This window comes from Calonectris borealis, chromosome 7, assembly GCF_964195595.1.
Source record: "Calonectris borealis chromosome 7, bCalBor7.hap1.2, whole genome shotgun sequence".
Lineage (NCBI taxonomy): Eukaryota > Metazoa > Chordata > Aves > Procellariiformes > Procellariidae > Calonectris > Calonectris borealis.
The window spans coordinates 20,862,354-20,885,210 of NC_134318.1; the positions used below are offsets into that span (position 1 = coordinate 20,862,354).

General features: G+C 43.4%; 2 protein-coding genes across 5 annotated transcripts; both read right to left on the bottom strand.

Annotated features, from left to right (window-relative positions):
- Positions 1-38: 38 nt before the first annotated feature.
- CHCHD1 (coiled-coil-helix-coiled-coil-helix domain containing 1) lies at positions 39-3,546 on the bottom strand. The gene is made up of 3 exons (XM_075154460.1): positions 3,334-3,546; positions 2,635-2,753; positions 39-840 (listed from the first exon to the last, which is right to left on the bottom strand). Exons 1-3 carry the CDS (start codon positions 3,473-3,475, stop codon positions 727-729), a joined length of 375 nt encoding a protein of 124 aa, XP_075010561.1. The 5' UTR covers positions 3,476-3,546; the 3' UTR covers positions 39-726.
- Positions 3,547-8,570: 5,024 nt separating this feature from the next.
- POFUT4 (protein O-fucosyltransferase 4) lies at positions 8,571-22,666 on the bottom strand. 4 transcript variants are annotated; one of them, XM_075154456.1, is made up of 6 exons: positions 21,853-22,666; positions 19,941-20,566; positions 13,662-13,786; positions 11,851-12,128; positions 8,986-9,004; positions 8,571-8,748 (listed from the first exon to the last, which is right to left on the bottom strand). In XM_075154456.1, the coding sequence occupies exons 1-4, from the start codon at positions 22,627-22,629 to the stop codon at positions 12,061-12,063; spliced, it is 1,596 nt and encodes a 531-aa protein (XP_075010557.1). In that variant the 5' UTR covers positions 22,630-22,666; the 3' UTR covers positions 8,571-8,748; positions 8,986-9,004; positions 11,851-12,060. The 4 variants fall into 4 exon arrangements, with proteins under 4 accessions (XP_075010557.1, XP_075010558.1, XP_075010556.1 ...); XM_075154457.1 differs by lacking the exon at positions 8,986-9,004; XM_075154455.1 differs by having other exon boundaries at positions 8,571-9,004.
- Positions 22,667-22,857: the final 191 nt, after the last annotated feature.

The following is a 22,857-nucleotide window of genomic DNA, read 5'->3' on the forward strand; positions in this document are numbered from 1 at the left end:
AACATTTTATTGTAGATTATGAGTCGCCCAAGCCAAACAACAGTCTTGCATTATTTTATTATAGTACAAACAACATAATTCATCTGACATGGCACCACAGCTGTCCCTCCTGCAAATCAGAGGGCCTAAATCACAAGCTTCTACGTTAAAGTTATATTTGATCCTTACCAATGTATTGGGTATTAACAAGGTATTTTGCTGGAGATTTCTTCCTCGTTTTACACCCTTCTTGTACAGCAGCAGGAATTAAAAATATTTCAAGAGGAACCGAATTGTGTATACATACATGTAGGAGTACAAATCATGAGATTACTATCAACTTTAAGTTGGCTCAATGTCTGGGCCTGAGCACTTTTTGATAGCAGCTCAGAAGTTAGGCAGGAAGCTCATGCTTGAGGAAAAGTCACCCCCTAACTGTTAGAAAAGGCATTTACATGCATTCCTAGAAGATTTTAATTCACAGAGAGGACCTGACTCCACGCTGTGGCGAGTTGAACAACACACTGCAGAAATCCTAAGACTGCAAGACCCAAGAACCTCATGAACAAAGTCAGCTGATGGTCAAGATGGGTGTTTTTCACTCTGGAAACAAAGGTGCAGTCAAGATCCATACAGCAGTGCTGACAGATACCACTTGATATCAAACACTCACTGAAGTCTACTTTTCACTTTTTGCCAAAGACTCCAACTTTAATTGCTTGTTTGCGGTCCCTTTGGTAAAGCACATTACACATAACGCGTGATCTGAGGAAACCTCCTCAGGAGCTTGTTCACTTCGCTAGAAGTTAAGTTTCCCCTGGGTGACAGGGTGTCCTCCTCATTTTGATCCTTGCGCTCCTTCTGAAACAGAAAAAGAAACCTCAGAATATTACCTCTATTTATTTGCTGAGTTGACTCTCACCCCCAAAGGCTACTACTAATTGTACTTGGATGTTTCTTTGAGAAGAATGCTATTTCTTTAAGGAACACTTATAATAGCACTTGGCTCAATAATCACAAGGCTTTCAAAAGCTGATGACCTTTAAATGGTGAAATTAATGAATGACTGACAACTTGCAAAGATGATATTCTTCCATGTTCTTAGTTAACAATATTATAAACTAATAGTAACAACACAGAAGATTTTTTCTTTTTACTTTCTATTACTCATTTATTTCCTTTGTAATCTACCAAATAAATTGTGGAAAATTTTTCATTTATGCTCTCAAACAGCAACAGTAAATAACTATTTATTAAATGATGGTACTATTACTGAAAAAAATGGAAACCTGAAATCGATTTAAGGATAAGTTTAGTACAGGTACTTACCTTTAGTCCACTTTTGAAACTGACTTGATTTCAAATTTATCATATAGCTGGAAACCTTTAGTTTCCAAACAATATGAAATTTATTTTTCAAGAAAATGTCTAGCCTCCAAAGTCAGAAACAACCTAAAAAAACTCCTAATTTTCAGAGAATTTCTGGAATAGCTGTAACTACCTCATGTATCCCGAAAATTCTGTTTGTTATGAGGACTACTGAAACCACCGGTTATTTCTCTACCACCTTGTCTCCACCCTCACCCCTGCAAGCACAGAGCTATTTACAGATTCATGACAGATTGGAATTTGGGAATCCTAATTCCCCCCACTCTCCCCCACTGTCTAGACAATGCAGGTATTGGATGGGTACCTGAGTCAGCTATTTCTTAATTTTATGAATCAGGGCAGTTCCTGAAACTTACCTACACTGTACATCTCCCCAGTTACAATATAATCCACATCTTGCACCACACAAATCACTGCTCTACTTAACAGCTCCAAACTGTACTCTCCCTCATTCAGAACTATCAAGTAATACGGAGAAGAGCAGTGACTGTTATTAGAATCATAGAATCACAGAATCATACAGGTTGGAAAAGACCTCTAAGATCATCGTGTCCAACCGTCAACCCAACACACCATGCCCACTACACCATGTCCCTAAGGGCCTCATCCACACGTCTTTTAAATACCTCCAGGGATGGTGACTCCACCACTTCCCTGGGCAGCCTGTTCCAAGGCCTGACCACTCTTTCAGTAAAGAAATTTCTCCTAATGTCCAATCTAAACCTCCCTTGGCGCAACTTGAGGCCATTTCCTCTTGTCCTATCGCTAGTTACTTGGCAGAAGAGACCAACACCCACCTCGCTACAACCTCCTTTCAGGTAGTTGTAGAGCGCGATGAGGTCATTATTAACAATAATGTTATTGCTTCATTGGTGCTGAAATGTTAGTGATTAAAAACTGGAAGAAATCAAAACAAATGGCCTAGGTTAGGGTCAACTGACAGCAACTGAGCTCTACTTCACAAATTTGACAACACAAAAAGGACTGGATGTGACTATTGTTTCATCCTTAGTTATAATGTACCAAACATCCAGTCCCTTCCTACACTCCTTTATCTTAATTCTAATTTAATTTAACTTCTACATTCAAAAAGGACAGACTGCATGTTTGATCTACATCATCTGCATCTCCCCTACAGCTCAAATGAGTTACAACACAAATCAAATTGTTCAGAGAATGTTGTTATTGTTGGCACACAAAAAATGATTGGGGGCTTCCTCCTTCCCTACTATTAGCCTTAAAGAACACAAAAGAGGCCTTAATTACTTCTGCCTTTGCCACGCAGTCGTAGAACATCCGGATCTCCTCGGCACAAGCTGTATCGTTGAAGTCATGCTGTTTCCAGCAGGCCATCATTACTGACATCTCCGTAATACACGACGCCTCTAGAAGGAAAAAACACAACCAAAAATGTCAGGTGTTTGGGATTTCATGCTAACAGCCTCCACAGTGCATAAACCTCCAGAGAGAAGATGGGGTAGGGGCAGGTGAGAAAAAACAACACTAAAGTAAAGATCTCATCTTTGTTTTGTGTAGAGAAGATGTTGCTAGCACAAAGATTAGCACCATTGCTGCCACCTAACATCTGATTGAATTCTTAAGATAAATACTATGTTGAGATGTAACAAAGTATTTTACATGTGTGATTCACATACGGAATATCACAAGACGCAAATTTAGGGTGGTTGTATGAGAAAGTAATCTTTCCAAAAGAACCCGTGTGCAAGTTCTATGGCACAAGCCAGACCCTTTCCCCTCTGCTGCCCTGCAAGCACAAGGCGCTTCCGCGTGTCAACTCGACCCTTCCCAGGGTAAAGCCGCAGGAGAGCTGTGGGCCAGCGCCCGGGGACAACGCCGGAGGGCCCCACCGGCGGCAGGCCTACCCCACAGGGGCTGGGGGCCCCCATCCCCGGCCCTTTACTCCCCGGTGAGGGGACGTTTAACGGCCTGGCGGCGGCAACTCACCTCCCGCCTGCTCCCTGCGGTTCGCTACCTCGTTGGCCAGCACCAGCGGCCGGGTCGGGCGGATAACCGGGGGCCGCTTCTTCTGCCGCCACTGCCCGGAGACCCAGCGGGTGACCCAGGCCGGGTAGACGGGCGCCGCCATGCTCTTTGCGACAGGCCGTACAGTGAGCGGGGCCCGGGCCCCGCCCAGCCGGCGGGCGCCTGCGCCGCCCGGCGCGTGCGGCCCGCCCTGGTGCCGCCGCCGCCGCGCGGGAGCGTTGCGGCGCGAGAGCGTGCGCCCGGCTGCGGCGGCTGTGCTGGGGCTCGGGATGCCCACCGCGCCCCGGGGCTGCGACGTAAACGTGCATCCGCCGGGAGCCCGGGTGCGGCTGCCGGTAGGTAACGTCGTCATTCCGTTAAACGGCAAATCCCTCCGGTCGTGGTGTAACCTCGTTTTTCCTCCCCCACGCCGTTGTCCAGGCAAAGGCCGTTGGAAATTAAGTAACTTCTCACAGTTTCTGCGTTACAGGGAACCACCCGATGACAACTGTAGCAAGTCACACCTCAGAACCTTTCCTGCAGCACAGCTAACCACTGAAGGAGCGTACGCGCCAGAGCAGAAGAAATCGTGATTGTTTCAAATAATTCAAATGGAACATCAGGAATTCTTTTGTAACTGTATGGAAACTTTTCTTGGTGCTTGAATCCCAGCACCACTCCGCTCTCAGCCCTTCACCTCTCTCCATTACATGGATCTCTTCCGCATTGTTTACTGACGCTCCTCCCTCTCTTCCAAGAAGATACTGAAACTGCTGCTTCCGCAATGGTAGTGGTGGTCTCACAGCCTCATACTCGGTAGTGGAGAATCCCATCGTTGCCAGAAGTTGCTTTCCTAGTGTAGGATTTAAATCCCTGGAAGTCCTCAACTCATTTGGCTGATTCTGTAGCCCTTATGTCCCCACTGAAAGTGACAGGTAATACAGAGGGCACAGTAATGTTTCAAGGGCTGGGGTACAAACAGATTCCTGCGCAGCGTGAGGGACAAGGTAGATGTAGAGAACTGACGAGTTAGACATTGGACTGGGGACCTAAAATACTCAGATGCTTGTCATATAGTGCTCACTGAATAAGCCATCTCATCACCGTATCAGGGCTCCTTCAGGCACCAGCAATTTCCCTTGTGCACTGGTGGACGTGGGAAGAATCAGTTTTCTTCCATAGGAACATTGGAACAATTTTTTGCATTGCTTTGCAAATTGTGCAAAGCACATTGCTTTGGATGAAAAGAATATATTCAATCTCCTAGCTATGGACATTAAAAAAAAAAAGCACTCCACTTGCCTCTGCCCAGTCAAGGAAGTTAACAAGACATTGGAAGTTTTGTACCTTAATTTAAACATCACCAGACCTACACCAGAGTATTCTCATTATCAATACTAGAATTTACTGCATCTGCAGATTTAATATATATGCTGGTATGCCTGATTCTATAATTATTTTTGGTCAGAGGGATGTTTCTCTACTTCCATTTTCTCTGATGGGACAGGAAATGAGCTATCATTCTAGCTTGGCTACCAATGGAGAAGAAAAACAAGCTGACACCTTCAAATTAGGCTAGAGGGCTTGCATCCTGCAACTCTTAACATTAGAAATCTTGCAAATTCAAGTCAGGGAGATGAAGTACTTTTCAGTATTCTAGTTCACGTGAGGTTCAGCTACTCTTGTTTTTGCCTCTTCTAGTTACCCCTACTGATACCCACTTTTCTCTGCGGCGTTTGCCTGCTGCAATTACTAACCAGACTTGCACAATAAAAGGGAAAGATGCAAACAGTAGGACATGAGAGAAGCTGAACTGCGCTCCCTGTAAATCAAACTCCCTTTTTCCAAATTACATTAGCTAATGGTGGCAGCACCTTCAGGTACAGTCACCTTCAAAAGCTGATCTCTCTTTTAAGTAATTCCAAGAAAAATGGGGGGCAGGCTGGAAAGAGAAAGGCAAGCTACACAAGGAGAATTGTAATAGCTTCCTGTCAGTTACTGTTGTCTGCATTAGAATTTCTTTTGTTGGCATTCAGCCCGGGACTGGAGCATCAGCCTAAGAAATTCCCGAGCAGACAGAATAACCTACGTGATGGTGTCTGCACACACCATGCAGAGATGTCTGAAGCAAGACACGAACATTTGTTTTAAGGGAGAATGTGGAACTACAGAAGAGGTGTGCTACTCAATAGCCAAGGTCTCTCTATAGCCTGTATTTTGTACAGCTGATAGCACTGACACACTAATGGATGGGATAGAAGTTCCGACTTCATGGGGACAGTCAGAAACCCAATTCCCTCAACACACTGACGAGTGAACCCCACAGGTGTTTCACTGTGAATCCAGAATGTACAACTATAAAGAACAGGTAAAATTCTAACTCCATTTACAACTAATTTACTGGATCAACATAGTTAAAGCTGAATCCTAGCCTGCATTTCAGCTAGTCAAAATCAAAATGAACCACAGAGATTAAACTATTAGATTAGATTAAACTATTAGTATTTGTTTTGAAAAGAATCTATATCACAACTGGAGTAAGGGCCAGTTATCATACTACAGTAAATGCTATGCCACAATTAAATACGATGCTAATAATGCTCTCATAAAATACACCCTTAAAATGAGATTGTTGTCTTAAATACCTCTTTAAGAGGTGAGAAATTACACCATGGATCCTTCGCTTTCTGGAGTATCTGTGTAAAACCTCCAGACACTGCCTAAAAAACAATTAGGGGATGAGGCTAAGAAATCAGTTGTATTGAGAGAAATTAAAAAAGTTGATATCCATGTCTTTCTGAACTGCTTGGATCCAGCTTTCAGGTAAATTCCCGTATATTCACTCAAGTTTATCCTGAATGCCCCAGTTCTTCTCATACGACTTCATAATACCCTCACCTACCACAGTTTATTCTCAGCTGTCTCACCCCGACCTCCTTAAACTCCAATTTAATTGGAGGCACCTTAAAAGTTAAGGCACCCCCACTTTAACTTTAGTAGTGAAACTAACCAGTTTGCTAAGACTGCAGTTGGTTCAAACTTACTCCTGTCTGCTGAGCTATTGTGTTTGGACAGTATTAGCACTTAATACACTTATTAGCACAAATGCATTCATTAGCACAATGACAGATCCAATTTCTTTTCTGACGCCCCAACTCCAGTGCTAGCCCACCTTATCCTGAGCTTTCTCAATCAGATCTGCTGCCCTGCATTATTCTGTCCACCTGACTAGTTCTGAGCTGCCATCCCTAATGCGTAACTCCCAGATCTACTCAAATCCACCCCATTTCCACTGTAAATTACCTGATGCCTCCTTATTTGCTCAGAGATGCCACAAAGTATCATGATCTGCTCTGATCCATTCCAAGATCCCCAGAACCATCTCTAGCTGAGACACTTCAGCATTAGATGGGTCTTTTCTGCAGGGAAGAATGTATATAACAGCATACAAATTAAGATGCCAGTCGTGTCAGAGCTCTGGAACAAATCCTGCAGTTCCATTCTTCTCCACCCTTCCTAATTCCTCTGCAGGGCCATGCATCTCTCACTGCCAGCTCTGAGACACTGAATCATAAGAGAAGTACAGTTTGTTAAAGCCTTTGGCTTTGGCTCAGCTGGTCATATCACTAAAAGGATTTTCTCTCTGATTAATTTCAACCTGTCAGTAGAGGTCTCTGGGCAGAATGAAGGAACCTGCCACCCTGTGTTTCCGATTAATACAACTTCTCAGAAGGTGCCTGGAGATCCATCAACAATCTTAATTAAATCCAACCAAATGGATGACAGCTAATCATTAAGGGAGTGCCTCTCTTGGGACATTAGCTGAAGAGCGGGTATGCAAGGATGGTAAGGGAGGCAGATGGCTGCTTGACTAACATAGCAAAGCCTGTTTAAACAGTGATGCCCTGATGGCTGTGTTTCAATTCAATTTATCAATCCCAGTCCTTTAGGAGTTATTTGTTCTTCCACGCCAGTTAAAACTACCCTCTGCCAAGGTACAAGAGGGGCATTTCTGCTGTGATTCTCCAGCTGCTGCACTTTGCAGATTTCCAGGGAAAGACTCTCGTTCTCCTTTCCCTCCAAACTTACACATCCACCTTTGCTTGGCTCTCATTCTACTTACCATCACAGAGGACCCAGAGATCCTTCAATGTGAAAATTACTACAGAAATAAGAAAAGGCAATTCTTTTTCACAGTTCTAGAAATTATCAATGTTAGGTATCAAATCAATATTCTTCAGTGAGATTATTTGCTTCCTAGAAACTGCAGTCCTTGCTAAAAGACAGAAAACACAGACTACTAGTTCAGTATATAAAATACCCAGCTTATTACTGAAAAATTAGGCAGCACCTAGTATCACAGTTTTGGCAGGAGAACTTCAGCTTGTCCAATGCAATGAATTGGACTGCTGGATTTTTAACCTTCTGTCAAGACATTTGTCTCTCCTGTCTCACCTCTCAGAGGGCACAAACTTATCCTAGCTTGTCAAGTCAATTCTGACACACAGCATCAATAGAATCTACTAGCATTTCATATGAGCAATAATGAGGAGATATCTATTTTTAGAACATTAATGCTAGTGAATAAAGCTATCCTGACAGCTTTGAAATCCTCCCTCTGGTCACACGTAAACAGGCAAAATGCATGACAAGCAGTGACTCATCCTAGTTAGTAGAAGCCTACCAAAGGGTTTACAGAGGTTATCTCTTTATCATCCTCAATATTTAATATCTTTGCTAAAATTCCCTATTAGTCTCAGTTGTGTGTTTTTATGAGTATGGGCACCTGCACTGTAAGAACTTGATTAAGAAAGATGTTGTATATACTGTTCAGTCTGAGTATCATATAAGCCTTCCAGTAATCACAACATGAGTGATGACATTCAGCCACCATCTAGCTGGTTTGGATTTAAAACAGTGAAGTGAGAAATCCAGTTGGCAGTCAAGAACAGAAATCAGAAATCTTTTTCCAAAATATTAATAGTTGCTGCAGTGACCTTCCTTCTTGTCTGCATTCACATACTTGCATTAGTAGAAAGACAACTAGGATCGTAAATTGAATTCACTTTGGTTAAGACTGCCAGTAGTCTTTGGACATTATATAGCAATCCCTTCAAATGCATTATTATGTAAATTAATCTCAAACTCTTCAAGGTTATGAGACCCAGCTTCTCATCCTGCCTCCTCCAAATAACAGGAGAGAGATGAAAGCAAAGCCCTTGTAGTAGAACCACATTTATTCAACATTTTGCAGTCCTTGCTGTGCAGAGAAGTGGATGTTGTGAAGGTCAGTCAGCAGAACTGCAACCACAAATCTTTAGCCAGCTGGGAGGATTCCCGCCTCTCCTGCCCCTGAGGAGCTTGCCTGGCAGCTATACAAGTTACTCATAATACGCCCTGGAAGAAATATTACAGCCTTAATTCTTACGCACCATGTATAATAAGTGAAACACATTTAGAATATTAATATAGACAATAGACACACTGTTTATAAATCATGGACATATTGTGACATACAGGAGATACTGAAGATAGTATGATCTATTACGACAGAAAAAACTCTGCAGATGCACAAGAAACACAAGGCTTGGGTGAGCATCAAAGCTGTAAAGAGTGGTAGCTGATACTCATTACCTTTTGAGAAGTTCACCACCTGTAAGAATGTAAAGAATAGTTAAACCTAGGAAGACACTAAGAACTCAGAAGAGAAAGCTATTGAAACTGCTTATGACTCTTAACTACAAATTGTACTTTGAAAAACTCAGACAAAAACCACAGAATATCTGTGATAAAGTTACTTTCATATCTGTGCTACTTTCATACCTGTGTTAATAAGGGACATGGCAATCAGAAATACTCATGCTTGGCAACAGACATGAAGCTCAAAGCAACAGCCTTCTGTAGTACATACATACAGAGAAAAAAAAAACAAGCAAAAAAACCCCTGTAGGACTAACAAAAAACCTTGTTGACTGGTGACTGTGATATACTGAGTACAGATAATAAATAGTGGTGAAGGAATACATGGTTGTGAACTAGCAAATGAATAAATATGGGTCCCAAGGAATAAGTTTTTATCTGGTTTGCTAGCTACTCTTAAGTTTGTACCACCATATCTTCAATTCTATTGTTAGTTGACAAACGAGCTCATTTTGCTGAGCAGGAAGGCAAAGTGAGGCTTTAGGACATCACTAATCAAGAACTAAGCAGGTGCTATGATACACATGCTTATATTGGTACTTCCTCCTGTTATTCCTGCAAGGACAGTACATTAAATGTAGCATGTCTAATTTTGGCAACAGCAGATAAATTATAACAAATACCTGGACTTGGTTATAAATCCCACACTTCTAGAAAATCTACTTAAACTACAGGATAAAATAGCAAAAGCAGAATGTGCTAGTACCTGATTCTTATTTTTTATGTTTAGTACAAAAAGATGAGAATTTCCCTTCCTGACTATCCCACCAAACGCTTGAATAAGAAAGGGTTTTGAGATATAGCTAGTTAAGAGAACCATGCAGTCAAAGACGATGGAGTGATTTTCTATACAGAAACATGAAATGAAGAGAATCTGAAGTAACTGAAGGCACAAATTCAAACATTTATTTAAATATCATTAAACTGTTCAGTAGAAGTTAATATTCAGAACTAAAGTAGCCTTAATTTGTTTGATCTTAATTTACTTCTCAAGCACATTGTGGCCACTTCAATCCTGAATACACATATCTGTAATCTTAATCTGATTTGAGTAATCCACTTTAACTGAAAAAAAAAGGAATGTAAACTGATGAATGCATTTTAGCTGAAGAACCATTTGTTACTGATATTACAGAAGAGATACAAAAAAGCAGTTTTCTCCTTAAAAAAATCAGGTGAGATCAGCGTATATTTTATGTATTTTCCACATTTACAAGAATCCAGTGATAGTTACGGGTCTGAAATCTCCTCTGTCAAGGTGCCCAGATTTTAACACTGCAATATTGTTGTATCACCTGAGAGGCAAACATTGAGATGCATATCATTACCTATACTAATATTATACATATAATATCATACCTACAACATTATGAATGGGAATTTGAGAAAAAAAAGAGATTAAGTGATACATCCACAGCTAAGCAATAGATAGTGACTGAATTAGGGACCAAATGTAGATTCACTCCTGTTCCTAATTTTTACTAACAGGCTTCAGACTTCCCATAGCAATGCATGAATTGCCTTACAGAATGAAATTACCCCATAGACCCTAGAGCTTCATGACCAACATTCTGTCTTAGGCATGGATAAACTCTGGCTATTTAGTTAGTAGTTACTTCTGAAGAGGGAGGAGAAATGGAGAAATAAAATACCATTATACCATTAGAGACATCACTGCAGTGTGGCTATATTTACCTGTGCTTTTAAACCCGTGACACTAAGCGAATTAGTCTCCCTCCAATGCAAGATCAATTATTTCAGAAAGGTACCCAACGTGGCAGGGAACAGTGGACTTTATTTATATCTGTAAGAGATACATGCTACACAACAAGGAAGATCTATCCACATGTCATCACTTTTAGGAACTCCAGTCACAGACCAGGATCATTACTGTAATAAGATTTGGTAGAGATACAAAACCATCTCAGTGCACCTGATTCTGATCATCCACTTCAGCACAGAAAGACTGCAAGGTTTGTATCCAAAGTGCAGAGACCACTGGAAAGGCACCATCGTTAAAATGTATTTGTCTTTGCAGAAAGCTGCAGATACTCGAAAAGAACAAATCAAAGGCCTCTGAATTGCTGGTATTAAGGAGATAACAAGAAGTCAAGTTTATAGCTGGGATTTCAGCTTTGATGGAAACTTAAAAGAACCAAAGCATACTAATTTTACTCTAGTTCTGCACAATACCAGGTAATACACTTCTGGTGTGAAATACTTTGTTGAAAGTTGTGAATTAAATAATTTAGTCTCTCATCCCATCGTACATATCACCTGGAAAGTTAGCAAAAGAGGAAAATTAGGCAGAGAGTAAGTGACCTACCTATAGCTATTCAGTTACCCTGAAAAATAGGAGTATTTGAGGCATGCTTACTTGGAGAGAAGAGACTTTATTGCTGCAATTTCGTAAGGCACAATTGCTTTCCTCAGACATTTGTCTTTTGTAATTGCTTCGCTGGAAAAGCTATTTGTTAATAGCAGCAAAAAGTACACCTTAATGAGGAGAGTAAGTGACTGATAAAATACTATTAAAAATTATTAATATTTTGGAGATTAAAAAAATCCCTGAAATAACTTAGGGTGTTTGAGCAAGAGTCTGAAGAGGTGTTCCTCTGAAGTCATGTAAGCCACAAGGAAACTATACCAAATGCAAAAGGAGAGTAAATTCCTCTTCTGCCTCACATGTTGACACCTGCAACTCAGGAGTGGCTTCACACCACAGAGCTGAAATTCAAATCAAAGCAGTTTGCTGAGATCTCCGCTGCTGAAATCCAATCATAACAGAAACTTACTTACTTCATGCACCAGAAAAAATAGTCTCTGTGAGAGTTTTTCATCTATTTCAAGGCAAACATTTGGAGCGAGGTAAGAATTCGCAGTCTCAACTTTCAATGCAATTTTCAAATCAAGCTCTTACAAAGATGGGTCAGTGTTGCCTTGTCCTCTTGAGAAAAATCTCATGCATATAGTCCCAAAATCTTCCCTGATGTGACTCATTGCGATGAATCATAGCAGTGAGGGCCTCACCCTGATCAAGGCTTTGCCAATAATCCTGCAGCCACATCTCTTTCCAACTGAAACAAAAAAAGAGACACCACCATAAACCATGAAAAAAACAAATGAGTCTGCAGCTGTAATAGCATTGAAGCCATTTTTTTTCTTTCACATAAGAGGAAAACAGGCCCAGAGATGGTCATGACAAAGTATGCTGTTACCGTGCCATTGTGCTCCAAGTCATTTAAAGAAATTTGCTATGAAAATTTTCTACTGAAAATATAAGTTCAGCATTAGCTTTACAACATTCTAGAAGTATCAGCATGCAACTGCAGTGTTAACCAAAGAGACTAAATTATTAACTGTAGAGAATAAAACTTCTATTAAAATAAAATCTAGCACAGAGTCCTTATATGATTTTGGGAGTAGCCTTCCATGGCCAGTATGCGTATAACAGTTAGCCTAAGAATCTTTTTTTTTTTTTTTTTCCCAAATAAACCACTTAACAATTAGAGAATGACAGCTACTCATTACAAACTCAGGTTATACATGGCAGAGACAAAAAATCATTATATCCCTCAACCCTGACTCTACTCTTTATCTCCAGACTACATGGTCGAGTATACACTTTCTCTTTTTCAATGCATACATTCTCAAACTTTTCACAGCACATCACTGCAACTTTCAGCAATTCCCTTCCCACTCATGATCATGTGGACTACTTCTCTCATTTGTGTTATATGAAGGTACGGCAATAATTTATTTATCTCTTCTCCATTATATCTGCTACCCAGCCACGTAAGCCCATCAGAAATTTTGGAAAGAAGGACCAAACATGATGCTCTTTTTAATCTGTCCATATGAGTTACCCAACACTTGTTAACTTATATACAGAGCTTTTTGCTTCTTCTCCCTCCCAATCACAGAAATAAGTACAGTGCCTTCGGTGTTCAGTTCACTATATGTTAAAGCAAGCATGGCTGTGCTGCCCAGAAGCAGATCTCAACCACTACTCCAGGAAGACCAAAAGAAATGCACAATATGTCATAGTCGCTTTCTTTGTGGAGCAGCCTACAACTTGTATGCCACAGGAATTAGTTTTCTGTGGTCATCATCATCTGATCAGGAAACACCTGAGAATGGTCACATAGGAATTAGGGCTTCACCCCCCAAAAGGTGGAGGGATCAACAGCCCAACTGAAGTGCATCTACACCAAAGCACGCAGCATGGGCAACAAACAGGAGGAGCTGGAAGCCATTGTGCAGCAGGAAAACTATGATATAGTTGCCATCACGGAAACACGGTGGGATGACTCACACACCTGGAGTGCTGCAATGGCTATAAACTCTTCAGAAGGGATAGGCAAGGAAGGAGAAGCAGTGGGGTAGCCCTGTAAGGGAGTGTTTTGATTGTCTAGAGCTTAATGATGGTGACGATAGGGTTGAGTGTTTGTGGGTAAGAATCAGGGGGAAGGCCAAGAAGGCAGATATCATGGTGGGAGTCTGTAATAGACAACCCAACCAGGATGAAGAGGCAGACAAAATATTCTATAGGCAGCTGGGAGAAGTCTCACAATCACAAGCCCTTGTTCTTGTGCGGGACTTCAACTCACCAGATATCTGCTGGAAATACAATACAGCAGAGAGGAAACAGTCTAGGAGGTTCTTGGAGTGTGTGGAAGATAACTTCTTGACATAGCTGCTGAGTGAGCCAACTAGGGAAGGCACGCCGCTGGACCTGTTGTTTGTGAACAGAGAAGGACTTGTGAGTGATGTGACGGTTGGAGGCTGTCTTGGGCATAGCGATGACGAAATGAGTTTTTGACTCTTGGAGAAGTAAGGAGGGGGGTCAGCAGAACTGCCACCTTGGGCTTCTGGAGGGCAGACTTGGGCCTGTTTAGGAGACTGGTTGACGGAGTCCCTTGGGAGGCAGGCCTGAAGGGCAAAGGAGTCCAGGAAGGCTGGACATTCTTCCAGAAGGAAATCTTAAAGGCATAGGAGCAGGCCATCCCCATGTGCCAAAAGATGAGCCAGCGCGGAAGAAGACCGGCCTGGCTGAACAGAAAGCTTTGGCTGGAACTCAGGAAAAAAAGGAGAGTTTATGACCTTTGGAAGAAGGGGCAGGCAACTCAGGAGGACTACAAGGATGTCGTGAGGTTATGCAGGGAGAAAAGTAGAAGGGCCAAAGCCCTACTAGAACTTAATCTGGCTACCACCATAAAAGACAAAAATGTTTCTATAAATACATTAGCAACAGAAGGAGCGCTAAGGAGAATCTCCATCCTTTATTGGATGCCGGGGGAAACATAGTGCAAAGGATGAGGAAAAGGCTGAGGTATTTAATGCCTTCTTTGCCTCAGTCTTTAATACTAAGACCAATTGTTCTCTGGGTACCCAGCTCCCTGAGCTGGAAGACAGGGAGCAGAATGAAGCCTCCATAATCCAAGGGGAAATTGTTGGTGACCTCCTACACCACTTAGGAGGTCTTACACAAGTCTATGAGGCCAGATGGGATCCACCTAAGGGTGCTGAGGGAGCTGGCGGAAGTGCTCACCAAGCCACTTTCAATCCTTTATCAGCAGTCCTGGCGAACCAGGGAGGTCCCAATTGACTGGAAGTTAGCAAATGTGACGCCCGTCTACAAGAAGGGCCGGAAGGAGGATCCGGGGAACTACAGGCCTATCAGTCTGACCTCAGTGCTGGGGAAGGTTATGGAGCAGATCATCTTGAGTGCCATCATGCGACACATACAGGACAACCAGGCGATCAGGCCCAGTCAGCACAGGTTTATGAAAGGCAGGTCCTGCTTGACTAACCTGATCTCCTTCTGTGACAAGGTGACCCACTTAGTGGAGGAGGGAGAGGCTGTGGATGTTGTCTACCTAGACTTCAGTAAAGCCTTTGACACTGTTTCCCACAGCATTCTCCTGGAGAAACTGGCTGCTCGTGGCCTGGACGGGTATACCCTTCGCTGGGAAAAATCTGTCTGGACGGCCGAGCCCAAAGAGTTGTGGTGAATGGAGTTAAATCCAGTTGGCGGCCGGTCACAAGCGGTGTTCCCCAGGGCTCAGTACTGGGGCCGGTCCTGTTCAATATCTTTATCAATGATCTAGACAAGGGGATCGAGTGCTCCCTCAGTAAGTTTGCAGACAACACCAAGTTGGGCGGGAGTGCTGATCTGCTGGAGGGTAGGAAGGCTCTGCAGAGGGACCTGGACAGGCTGGATCGATGGGCCGAGGCCAACTGTATGAGGTTCAACAAGGCCAAGTGCCGAGTCCTGCACTTCGGCCACAACAACCCCAGGCAACGCTACAGGCTTGGGGAAGAGTGGCTGGAAAGCTGCCCAGAGGAAAAGGACCTGGGGGTGCTGGTTGACAGCCGGCTGAACATGGGCCTGCAGTGTGCCCAGGTGGCCAAGAAGGCCAATGGCATCCTGGCCTGTATCAGAAATAGTGTGGCCAGCAGGAGCAGGGGGGTGATCGTGCCTCTGTACTCAGCACTGGTGAGGCTGCACCTCGAATACTGTGTTCAGTTTTGGGCCCCTCACTACAAGAAGGACATGGAGGTGCTGGAGCGTGTCCAGAGAAGGGCAACGAAGCTGGTGAAGGGTCCAAAGCACAAGTCTTATGAGGAGTGGCTGAGGGAACTGGGACTGTTTAGCCAGGAGAAAAGGAGGCTCAGGGGAGACCTTATCGCTCTCTACAACTACCTGAAAGGAGGTTGTAGCGAGGTGGGTGTCGGTCTCTTCTCCCAAGTAACAAGTGATAGGAAGAGAGGAAACGGCCTCAAGTTGCACCAGGGGAGGTTTAGAGTGGATATTAGGAAAAATTTCTTCACCAAAAGGGTTGTCAAGCCTTGGAACAGGCTGCCCAGGGAAGTGGTTGAGTCACCATCCCTGGAGGTATTTAAAAGATGTGTGCTTAGGGACATGGTTTAGTGGTGGACTTGGCAGTGCTAGGTTAATGGTTAACCTAAACGATTCTATGATTCTGTGATCTATGGTGGGACATTTCTGCAGTGTACACCAACAGAGACCTCAAAATAAACCTTTTAACACAGATTACAGTTTGAGGGATCATAAACAGAGGCTTACTTCCACATTAAAAAAAAAAGTCTGCCAAAAGGTTCCTTTGTAAAATGCAGCACTTGGACATAGTGTGAGACCACTTTGCCTACCAGCTAAATTCATTAACCTTTGTTCAAGGACTGCTAACATGAGTTACTTGTTTTTTACAGCACTGAGTAAGGGCAGACGTTAGGAAAATGAGTATACTTGCATAAGTACTAGAGACAAGATTAAGTGGCAGTAGGTAACAGAAAAAAGAAAATGTTTTCCAGCTGAACTCTACGGAAACAATACTGAAAGGAACTCCAGTATCCAAGTGAAGACTTTTGTCAAATACATTAAATAAAAACACTTTGGTATTTTTCTTTTTACATTGCTGTTATTGGTTTTTAAGAAAATAATTTCACTCTGATTCTGTAACTTGGAAAAAATTGGTACCCCAGGATGAACAGGACTGTACAAATATCCTGAAACTACCAACTACATACACCTGAAACGTCATTATCATGAGATACAGATCTACCTTTAATCCTGGCTGATTATTGGATTCTATTGCAAGAGACGCCTTACAGTGTACATGTGGCAAATCTGGTAGACTTTTAAGCTGTTTTTTCTCTTGTCATAAATAAACTGTGACATTGACATAAAATGGAACTAGCAAAACCATGATGGTTTCAAAATATTCCTTTATCAAAGGCACACTGGCTTCTCTTTTCTGATGCTACCACAGATGAAAGAAAACTTTAGGTAACCGGAAAGGTATTGTCACTTAGTCTTATAGTTATCCTCTCAAACGGCCCACTTTTGGAAAATGAATCTTTATCAATGAAACAAACCAAACATTTCTCTCCACAAAGGTGGGAGTCCAAGAATAATTGGAGATTCTGGTTCTTACTAAACAGATACTCTACTCATCAGTAGCACTATAACTCACTATTTTCTGAACAAAGCAGCCAAGAATTCAATATATTATAGTGACTGACCCATAACCTAACACATACAAATGGTTGTTCTACAGCCTTTCTTCTTAAGCTTACTTGGGTGTGAAGCCCAGAAGTCCCAATACAAGTGAGGCTGCAAGCATAAGGATTTAGGAACCACGTCTCCACACTTAGAGCTAAAGGACAGCAAGGTGAAGGTATAATAATGTGCTCCGGCTACATATACCTACACAGAGAGAGATTCTGATGCAACAGTTCTGTCAATTCAGCACATTCATCAACCCTAAAAACAAATTACATCTGGGAGTAAGGGTTACAGAGCATGCAGATGTGCAGGGTAACCTTATTGTAATTGGGTATTTGCTCTAAAATATATATAAACTCCAATTGCCTTTGTTGTTCTCTGAGTTCCAGAAGCCTCCAGAACTCAAAGTCACAGTGTATGTTTATAGTCAGACCTTGCATGTTGCATATATTCTATCATTTGTAACCCCACTAGGCCTGTGTCATTCTTCCACAATAATGTTTTCTAAAGTAACGAAATACACAATTGACTGGCTCAGTAGAATATCATCTAAATTGATCATACAGGTAACATAATATTACTGTCAAACTCTGACAAAATATGAGCATGTTTAGCTAATGCATTGATGGCAATTTTATGTTACTATCGCACCACCTACAATTCTAAGTAATCATGTTCCATTTTGGAGATAAAAATGGTAAAAGCTCAGATGCTTACGAGAGAGAAACCACTGTATTTCACAGGAGATCCCCTTGATCATGCCTCAGAAGGTATAGACACATATCTTTCTAAAGTAAATAGCAGACAATGTAAAAGCCAGTACAATTTTTCCAGACATATCTCATGTCTATAAATATGGGGAGAATAACACACTATCGTTCAATGAGACATGGAAACTTCCGTGGGATGCAGCTGTAGCTTGGATTATGGACTAACTATATTATGTTCAAAACTCCTTGCTGATGACCACTGCACAGCGTGATGGAGTACCTCAGCTTGCAGGTAAGTGGCTTAGGCACCCATGCTGTGCTTTCAAAGGTATTTCTCTATTGCCATCTGCTGCTCAAGTAAAAGAAAATCTATGAAAAAATAGAGCATCCTCTCACAGAGTAGAATGCTACAAGGGAAAAGCACATTTTGCTACCGACACTGAGAAAAGGTATTACTATAAAAAAGCTCCAATCAATCAATCAACCAACAGAAAACAAAGGATTATGGACCCCTTTTACTTACAGGCATAACTATTCAATTAGTCAATATGAGAATTAATTGTACTGTGAAAAATGCTTTTTAATTACAAACATCACAAGTTTTGTGAAATAGACTTTTCCTAAACAACCTGGATGACTTCAGGCTTATTTTCTTTTTTTTAATTTCAGTTGGCCATTTTTGAAAGCATCCAAATATAGGACAAAGTAGTTCCCCAGACTTACAAAATTTTTCATACTTTTTTGTGGATGGATAATGTAATAAAAACTTTTTGAGAGCTTCATATCCACATAGAACTTAGTTCTGGGTTAACGGACTTGAAATGACGGATTCTGCATTTTCAACACACTGTTTCTTCTAAGATTTTAACACTCCTAAGCGTTCAATTCCTTAGTCTAGGAAATTATTAACAGAGCTGTAAACTCATAGAAACTGGGATAGAGTATATTGACAACTTCCTTCTGGACAGTGCATGAGATCTTCCCCATATTTTTAAAAAGTCAATAATTTAATAGTTCAGTGGGACTGATATCAGAACATTGAAATCTTTGGTGACAGATAGCTATGAACATAGGCAAGATCTGCTATGGCTGAGGGTTTATCTTTATGATGGCTGTCTGATAGCTTATAGGAAGTGAATTGCATGCACTTGAGTAATTGCCTAAAAAGACATAAATTATTGCAGAAAAATTACAAACCTGGTGGATCCAAACATGTTACACTAGCAATACACACTAAAAAAGTGCACGCATGGTTTATGAACTGCAAGAACCCTTCCTTCTAGCAACTGCAACTTCAAATACTGTCAATGGAAAAACTCAAGGTTTGGGACTCAAGCACTGACTTGTTTTGTACCAACGCATGTATAAATACTAAGTAGACCATGCAAACAAAACTCTCTTCTGCCTGTCAAAAATGGTTGCCTCAGGGTTGGTGTGGTTCATTTCCTGCTGACAGGCTTCAGGGCAGCTCGCACTAGAGACTAGACTGGGCTATAGGCCTGGGAGACTCCAGCAACACTAGCAATCCCTGTGCGCAAAGGGGACAAGAAACTACTCAACCTATTCTCTGTCCTGCGTGGTCCCTCTCTTAAATAAATGGGATGGCATCCTTCAACACAAGCCAGAATTCTGTCACACAAAACAACAAAAAGTCTTGTGAAGTATTCTGGGTGAGCCTAACATCTGCTCTTAAGTCAACAGGAGTTAACCAGGCCTGCACAGAACAGTGGCAACCCCATTCTTGACGCAGTACTTTGTAATGAGGTATAGAGCTTCTTTCACCCAAGGGCTACCAAGTGGTTTACCATCACTGTGCTCCCAAAAAACATCCCTCCCCCAAATAAACAAAACAAGAGGCTAAGACAGTCAAAGGATAACCATGTTGCCCAAGGTCACAGAGCATTTTAACAGAGTAATATGGGTGTCTCACGCTCCTCATTCAACCACTAACCAATACCACTGTCCAAGGCTCTTTTTCAGCCTCAGCGTTACACAGTATTAGCAGAATACCATACCACTCACAAGACATAATATAAAGCGTAACTGGAAACGTATTAGGAGATCCTTTAAGTACAAAGCATTATTAAAAGTTACAGCTACTATTACTTGAAGCTTTTTTTCCTTCAAAAAGCATAGTATTGGTACATTACCTGTCTCCTCCAGAGAGGTCTTCAACACTTCCAAACCCAGGGGTTGGCATAGGACATCCCATGTGCTTGAACTGAGCTATGCGAGGTCTGGGAGCTGGAATTTTCCCATGAGACTTCTTGTGTTCCTGCTCCTCTTTGACCCGGGTGTTCTCCCTGTCACAGATGAAACACTCGAAGCCATTCAGGTAATTGGGCAGAGTCATGTCATTCACACCCCACTCCCGCCTCTCCAAGCTCTCTAGCAAGAACTGGTTTTTGATTCCACCAAGGTTTTTATACTCTAGATACTTCATATATTCCTCTCCATTCTTGTCCAGGAAATCAAGATACTTTGCCAGCTCTTGAGGGCTGTCAAAGTCATCTATAAGAATGATGGAGAGGTTGTTTGGCATCCAGTCCCGCACAGCTGGGGAGCCTCGGTATACTGGGACAGCACCCAAGTGCATTGGACGCCACAGCTTCTCTGTCATGTAGTCATCACATATGGCATTCTCCAAGGCCAGATGAAACTTGTACCTGGCGATAAAAGTCATAAATTCAGAATCTTCTGTAGTGGCTGTAGAAGTGTCTCTCAGTCGCTCACTAGGAAGCTCACGGTTATGCAGGCATTTCCCATAGGAGTCAACCTAAAATAACAAACGGCACCTTTACAAAGTGATTTGTTTGCCAGGAGTTTGTTTTCAGAGCTTGTAGTTCTCATAAAATTCCTAACTTTGATCAGTTCCTAGCTACTTTAGTTTAGCTTCACTTTCACTCCAAGTTTGTTCCCTTGTGACAATTCCTAGAGTCCCAGTTCTAACAGCTTTAGAGGAAACCAAGTGCTCAGTTTCAAAACCAGCATAAACTATGCTACAGATTGGGGGTGGGGAGGATTGCGGAGAAAGGAAGATGTTAGTAGCAGATAAATCGGAACCTGAGAGGTAAGGAAGGGCATTCAACTCTATGTTAATTTAAAAGTTATCTTTCTGCTTAACAGAGACCCAGTACCTTTCCAAACAGTTATTGCACACAGTTCCTGCCAGTCTCAGCAGGCTGGCAAAAATCTTCCTTTTGTTAGACTGAGAAAAATAGATGCAGGGAGCGAAAAGAATACTGTCTAAAAATGAAAGACAATACACTTGATCTGGAATCTGCTTCGTACTTTGACAATACACAGTCGTATTTTTTAAATTATTTTGGTTTTGCTTCACTACTGAGTACATGATGAACTTGCACAATAAATGAATCACTACCAATAGAAACAACAGAAATGACTAGAAGAAAGATGTTTCAGATAAAGACTAAAAACACATGCTTTTTTTTCTCATCTACTATCTTTCAGAGTTTTTAAGAAAAAAAAGCACTAAACTTCTTTTCTGCTTGAAACAAACTATGTTATTTCAGCTTATGAAGCTACTCTCCATCAGCTGTGCCACAGCAGTACAAACCACCACAGAAATAACATGGTCCTACCACAATGCAGATAAGGAGCAGATTCTCGAAACACAGCAACCTTTTTATTGCACGCCTACACTTTCAAATAGGAGCAAGGCTTGTAAATGGACAGCCTTCCTGTACACTAACTTAAAGGTCCAGAGGTTTCAGCAACTTCTAGCACTTGGTACACAAGACTAAGCTTACTCAGGCTTAGCCCAACTTGTGACTGTTCCCAAGTCTGGCCAACTCCACAACTAACAGCTAGCATCAGGCCTACCTACTGGCATGCGGTGTAGTCTAGACCACGCTTTGGGAAGGAATACAACTAGTTTTTCTGTCCAGCTTGTAGTCAGCATGCATCCCGTAACGATTCGCGTCTTGGCTAAAAACAAGGACAAACAAACCCCGTTAAAAACAGGAGGTGGAGGGTGGCACCCAGGCGGGCTCAGCTCCTACAGCAACACCATGCCACAGCTTCCCTGTGCACCCCACCTACCTGGATGTATTTCATGAGCTCCCGCACGTAGCGGTCCCTGTCCGAGGGGACATCGCAGTGGGACTGCATGTACAGCACCGGGGCATAGCCCTTCCGCCGCCACGCCTCCTTCTCGGCCAGGGGCACTGCCGGGCCCCGCAGGTACCCCACGCCGGGCAGCCACTGCAGCGTGAGGGGATAGTCGGACTCCCGGCGGAAAGTGGCCGTGTAGTTGAAGAGCTGGATGCCGGGCGGGTGGGAGAGCAGGTAGTTGTTCATGGGGGACTCCTCGTGGAAGAGCGCCCAGGTCTGGTGGGACAGGCGCGGCAGCGGCGCCTCGTAGGCCCTGAAGTCGGTGCCGTAGAAGATGAGGGCCTTGGTGCGGCGGTGCCGGGCCACCCGCCGGCTGCGGGTGACGAGGCAGGAGCCGCGCGGGCAGTCGATCCGCTCCGTGTCGCCGGGGAAGTGGGGGAAGAGGCTCCCGCTCCACCACAGCAGGATGGGCAGCGCCTTGTTGCTCCGCGTGTCGTTGTTGCCGGGGCCGCGGTACGACGCGGCGGCGACGAAGGCCGCGCCCGGCGGGACGGCATCCTGCGCCCACCCCTCCGCCCCGCACGGCTCCTCGGCGTCCGCCAGCCCGGCCTCCCGCTCCGCCGGCGGCCCGCCCGGCGCCGCCACCGGCGCCGCCACCGGCCCCTCCGCGGCCAGCGCGGCCCCCGCGCCCCAGGCCAGCGCCAGCGTCACCCAGAGGCAAGTGGGCCCCCGCCGCGGTACGCGGCCCGGCCTGGCGGCACTCATCCCCGCCGCCCTGGACCAGCCCCGCCGGCCCGGCCCAGGAAGCGGCGGCAAGGGCCCCGCCCTCGCGCGGCGTTCCGTCACGGGGCGCGCGGCCAAGGGCCGCAAGGGGCGGAACGGCCGCCACAGCGCGGCCGAAGCGGGGGTCCCCGGGAGCGGGGCAGAGCCGGCCGCGGTACCGCCTCTCTCCCCCGCCTGTCACTTGCTATCCTCAACCCCAATTAACAGTGG

Coding starts and splice junctions, on each gene's coding strand:
- CHCHD1 (XM_075154460.1), bottom strand. CDS start 3,475: ATGGCGGCGCCCGTCTACCCGGCCTGGGTCACCCGCTGGGTCTCCGGG. Junction 2,754..3,333: donor CCGCAGGGAGCAGGCGGGAG/GTGAGTTGCCGC, acceptor TTTTCCTTCTAG/AGGCGTCGTGTATTACGGAG. Junction 841..2,634: donor ACTGCGTGGCAAAGGCAGAA/GTAATTAAGGCC, acceptor TTTCTGTTTCAG/AAGGAGCGCAAGGATCAAAA.
- POFUT4 (XM_075154457.1), bottom strand. CDS start 22,629: ATGAGTGCCGCCAGGCCGGGCCGCGTACCGCGGCGGGGGCCCACTTGC. Junction 20,567..21,852: donor AGCTCATGAAATACATCCAG/GTAGGTGGGGTG, acceptor TTGTTATTTTAG/GTTGACTCCTATGGGAAATG. Junction 12,129..13,661: donor GTATTTCCAGCAGATATCTG/GTGAGTTGAAGT, acceptor TTTTTGTTTCAG/TTGGAAAGAGATGTGGCTGC.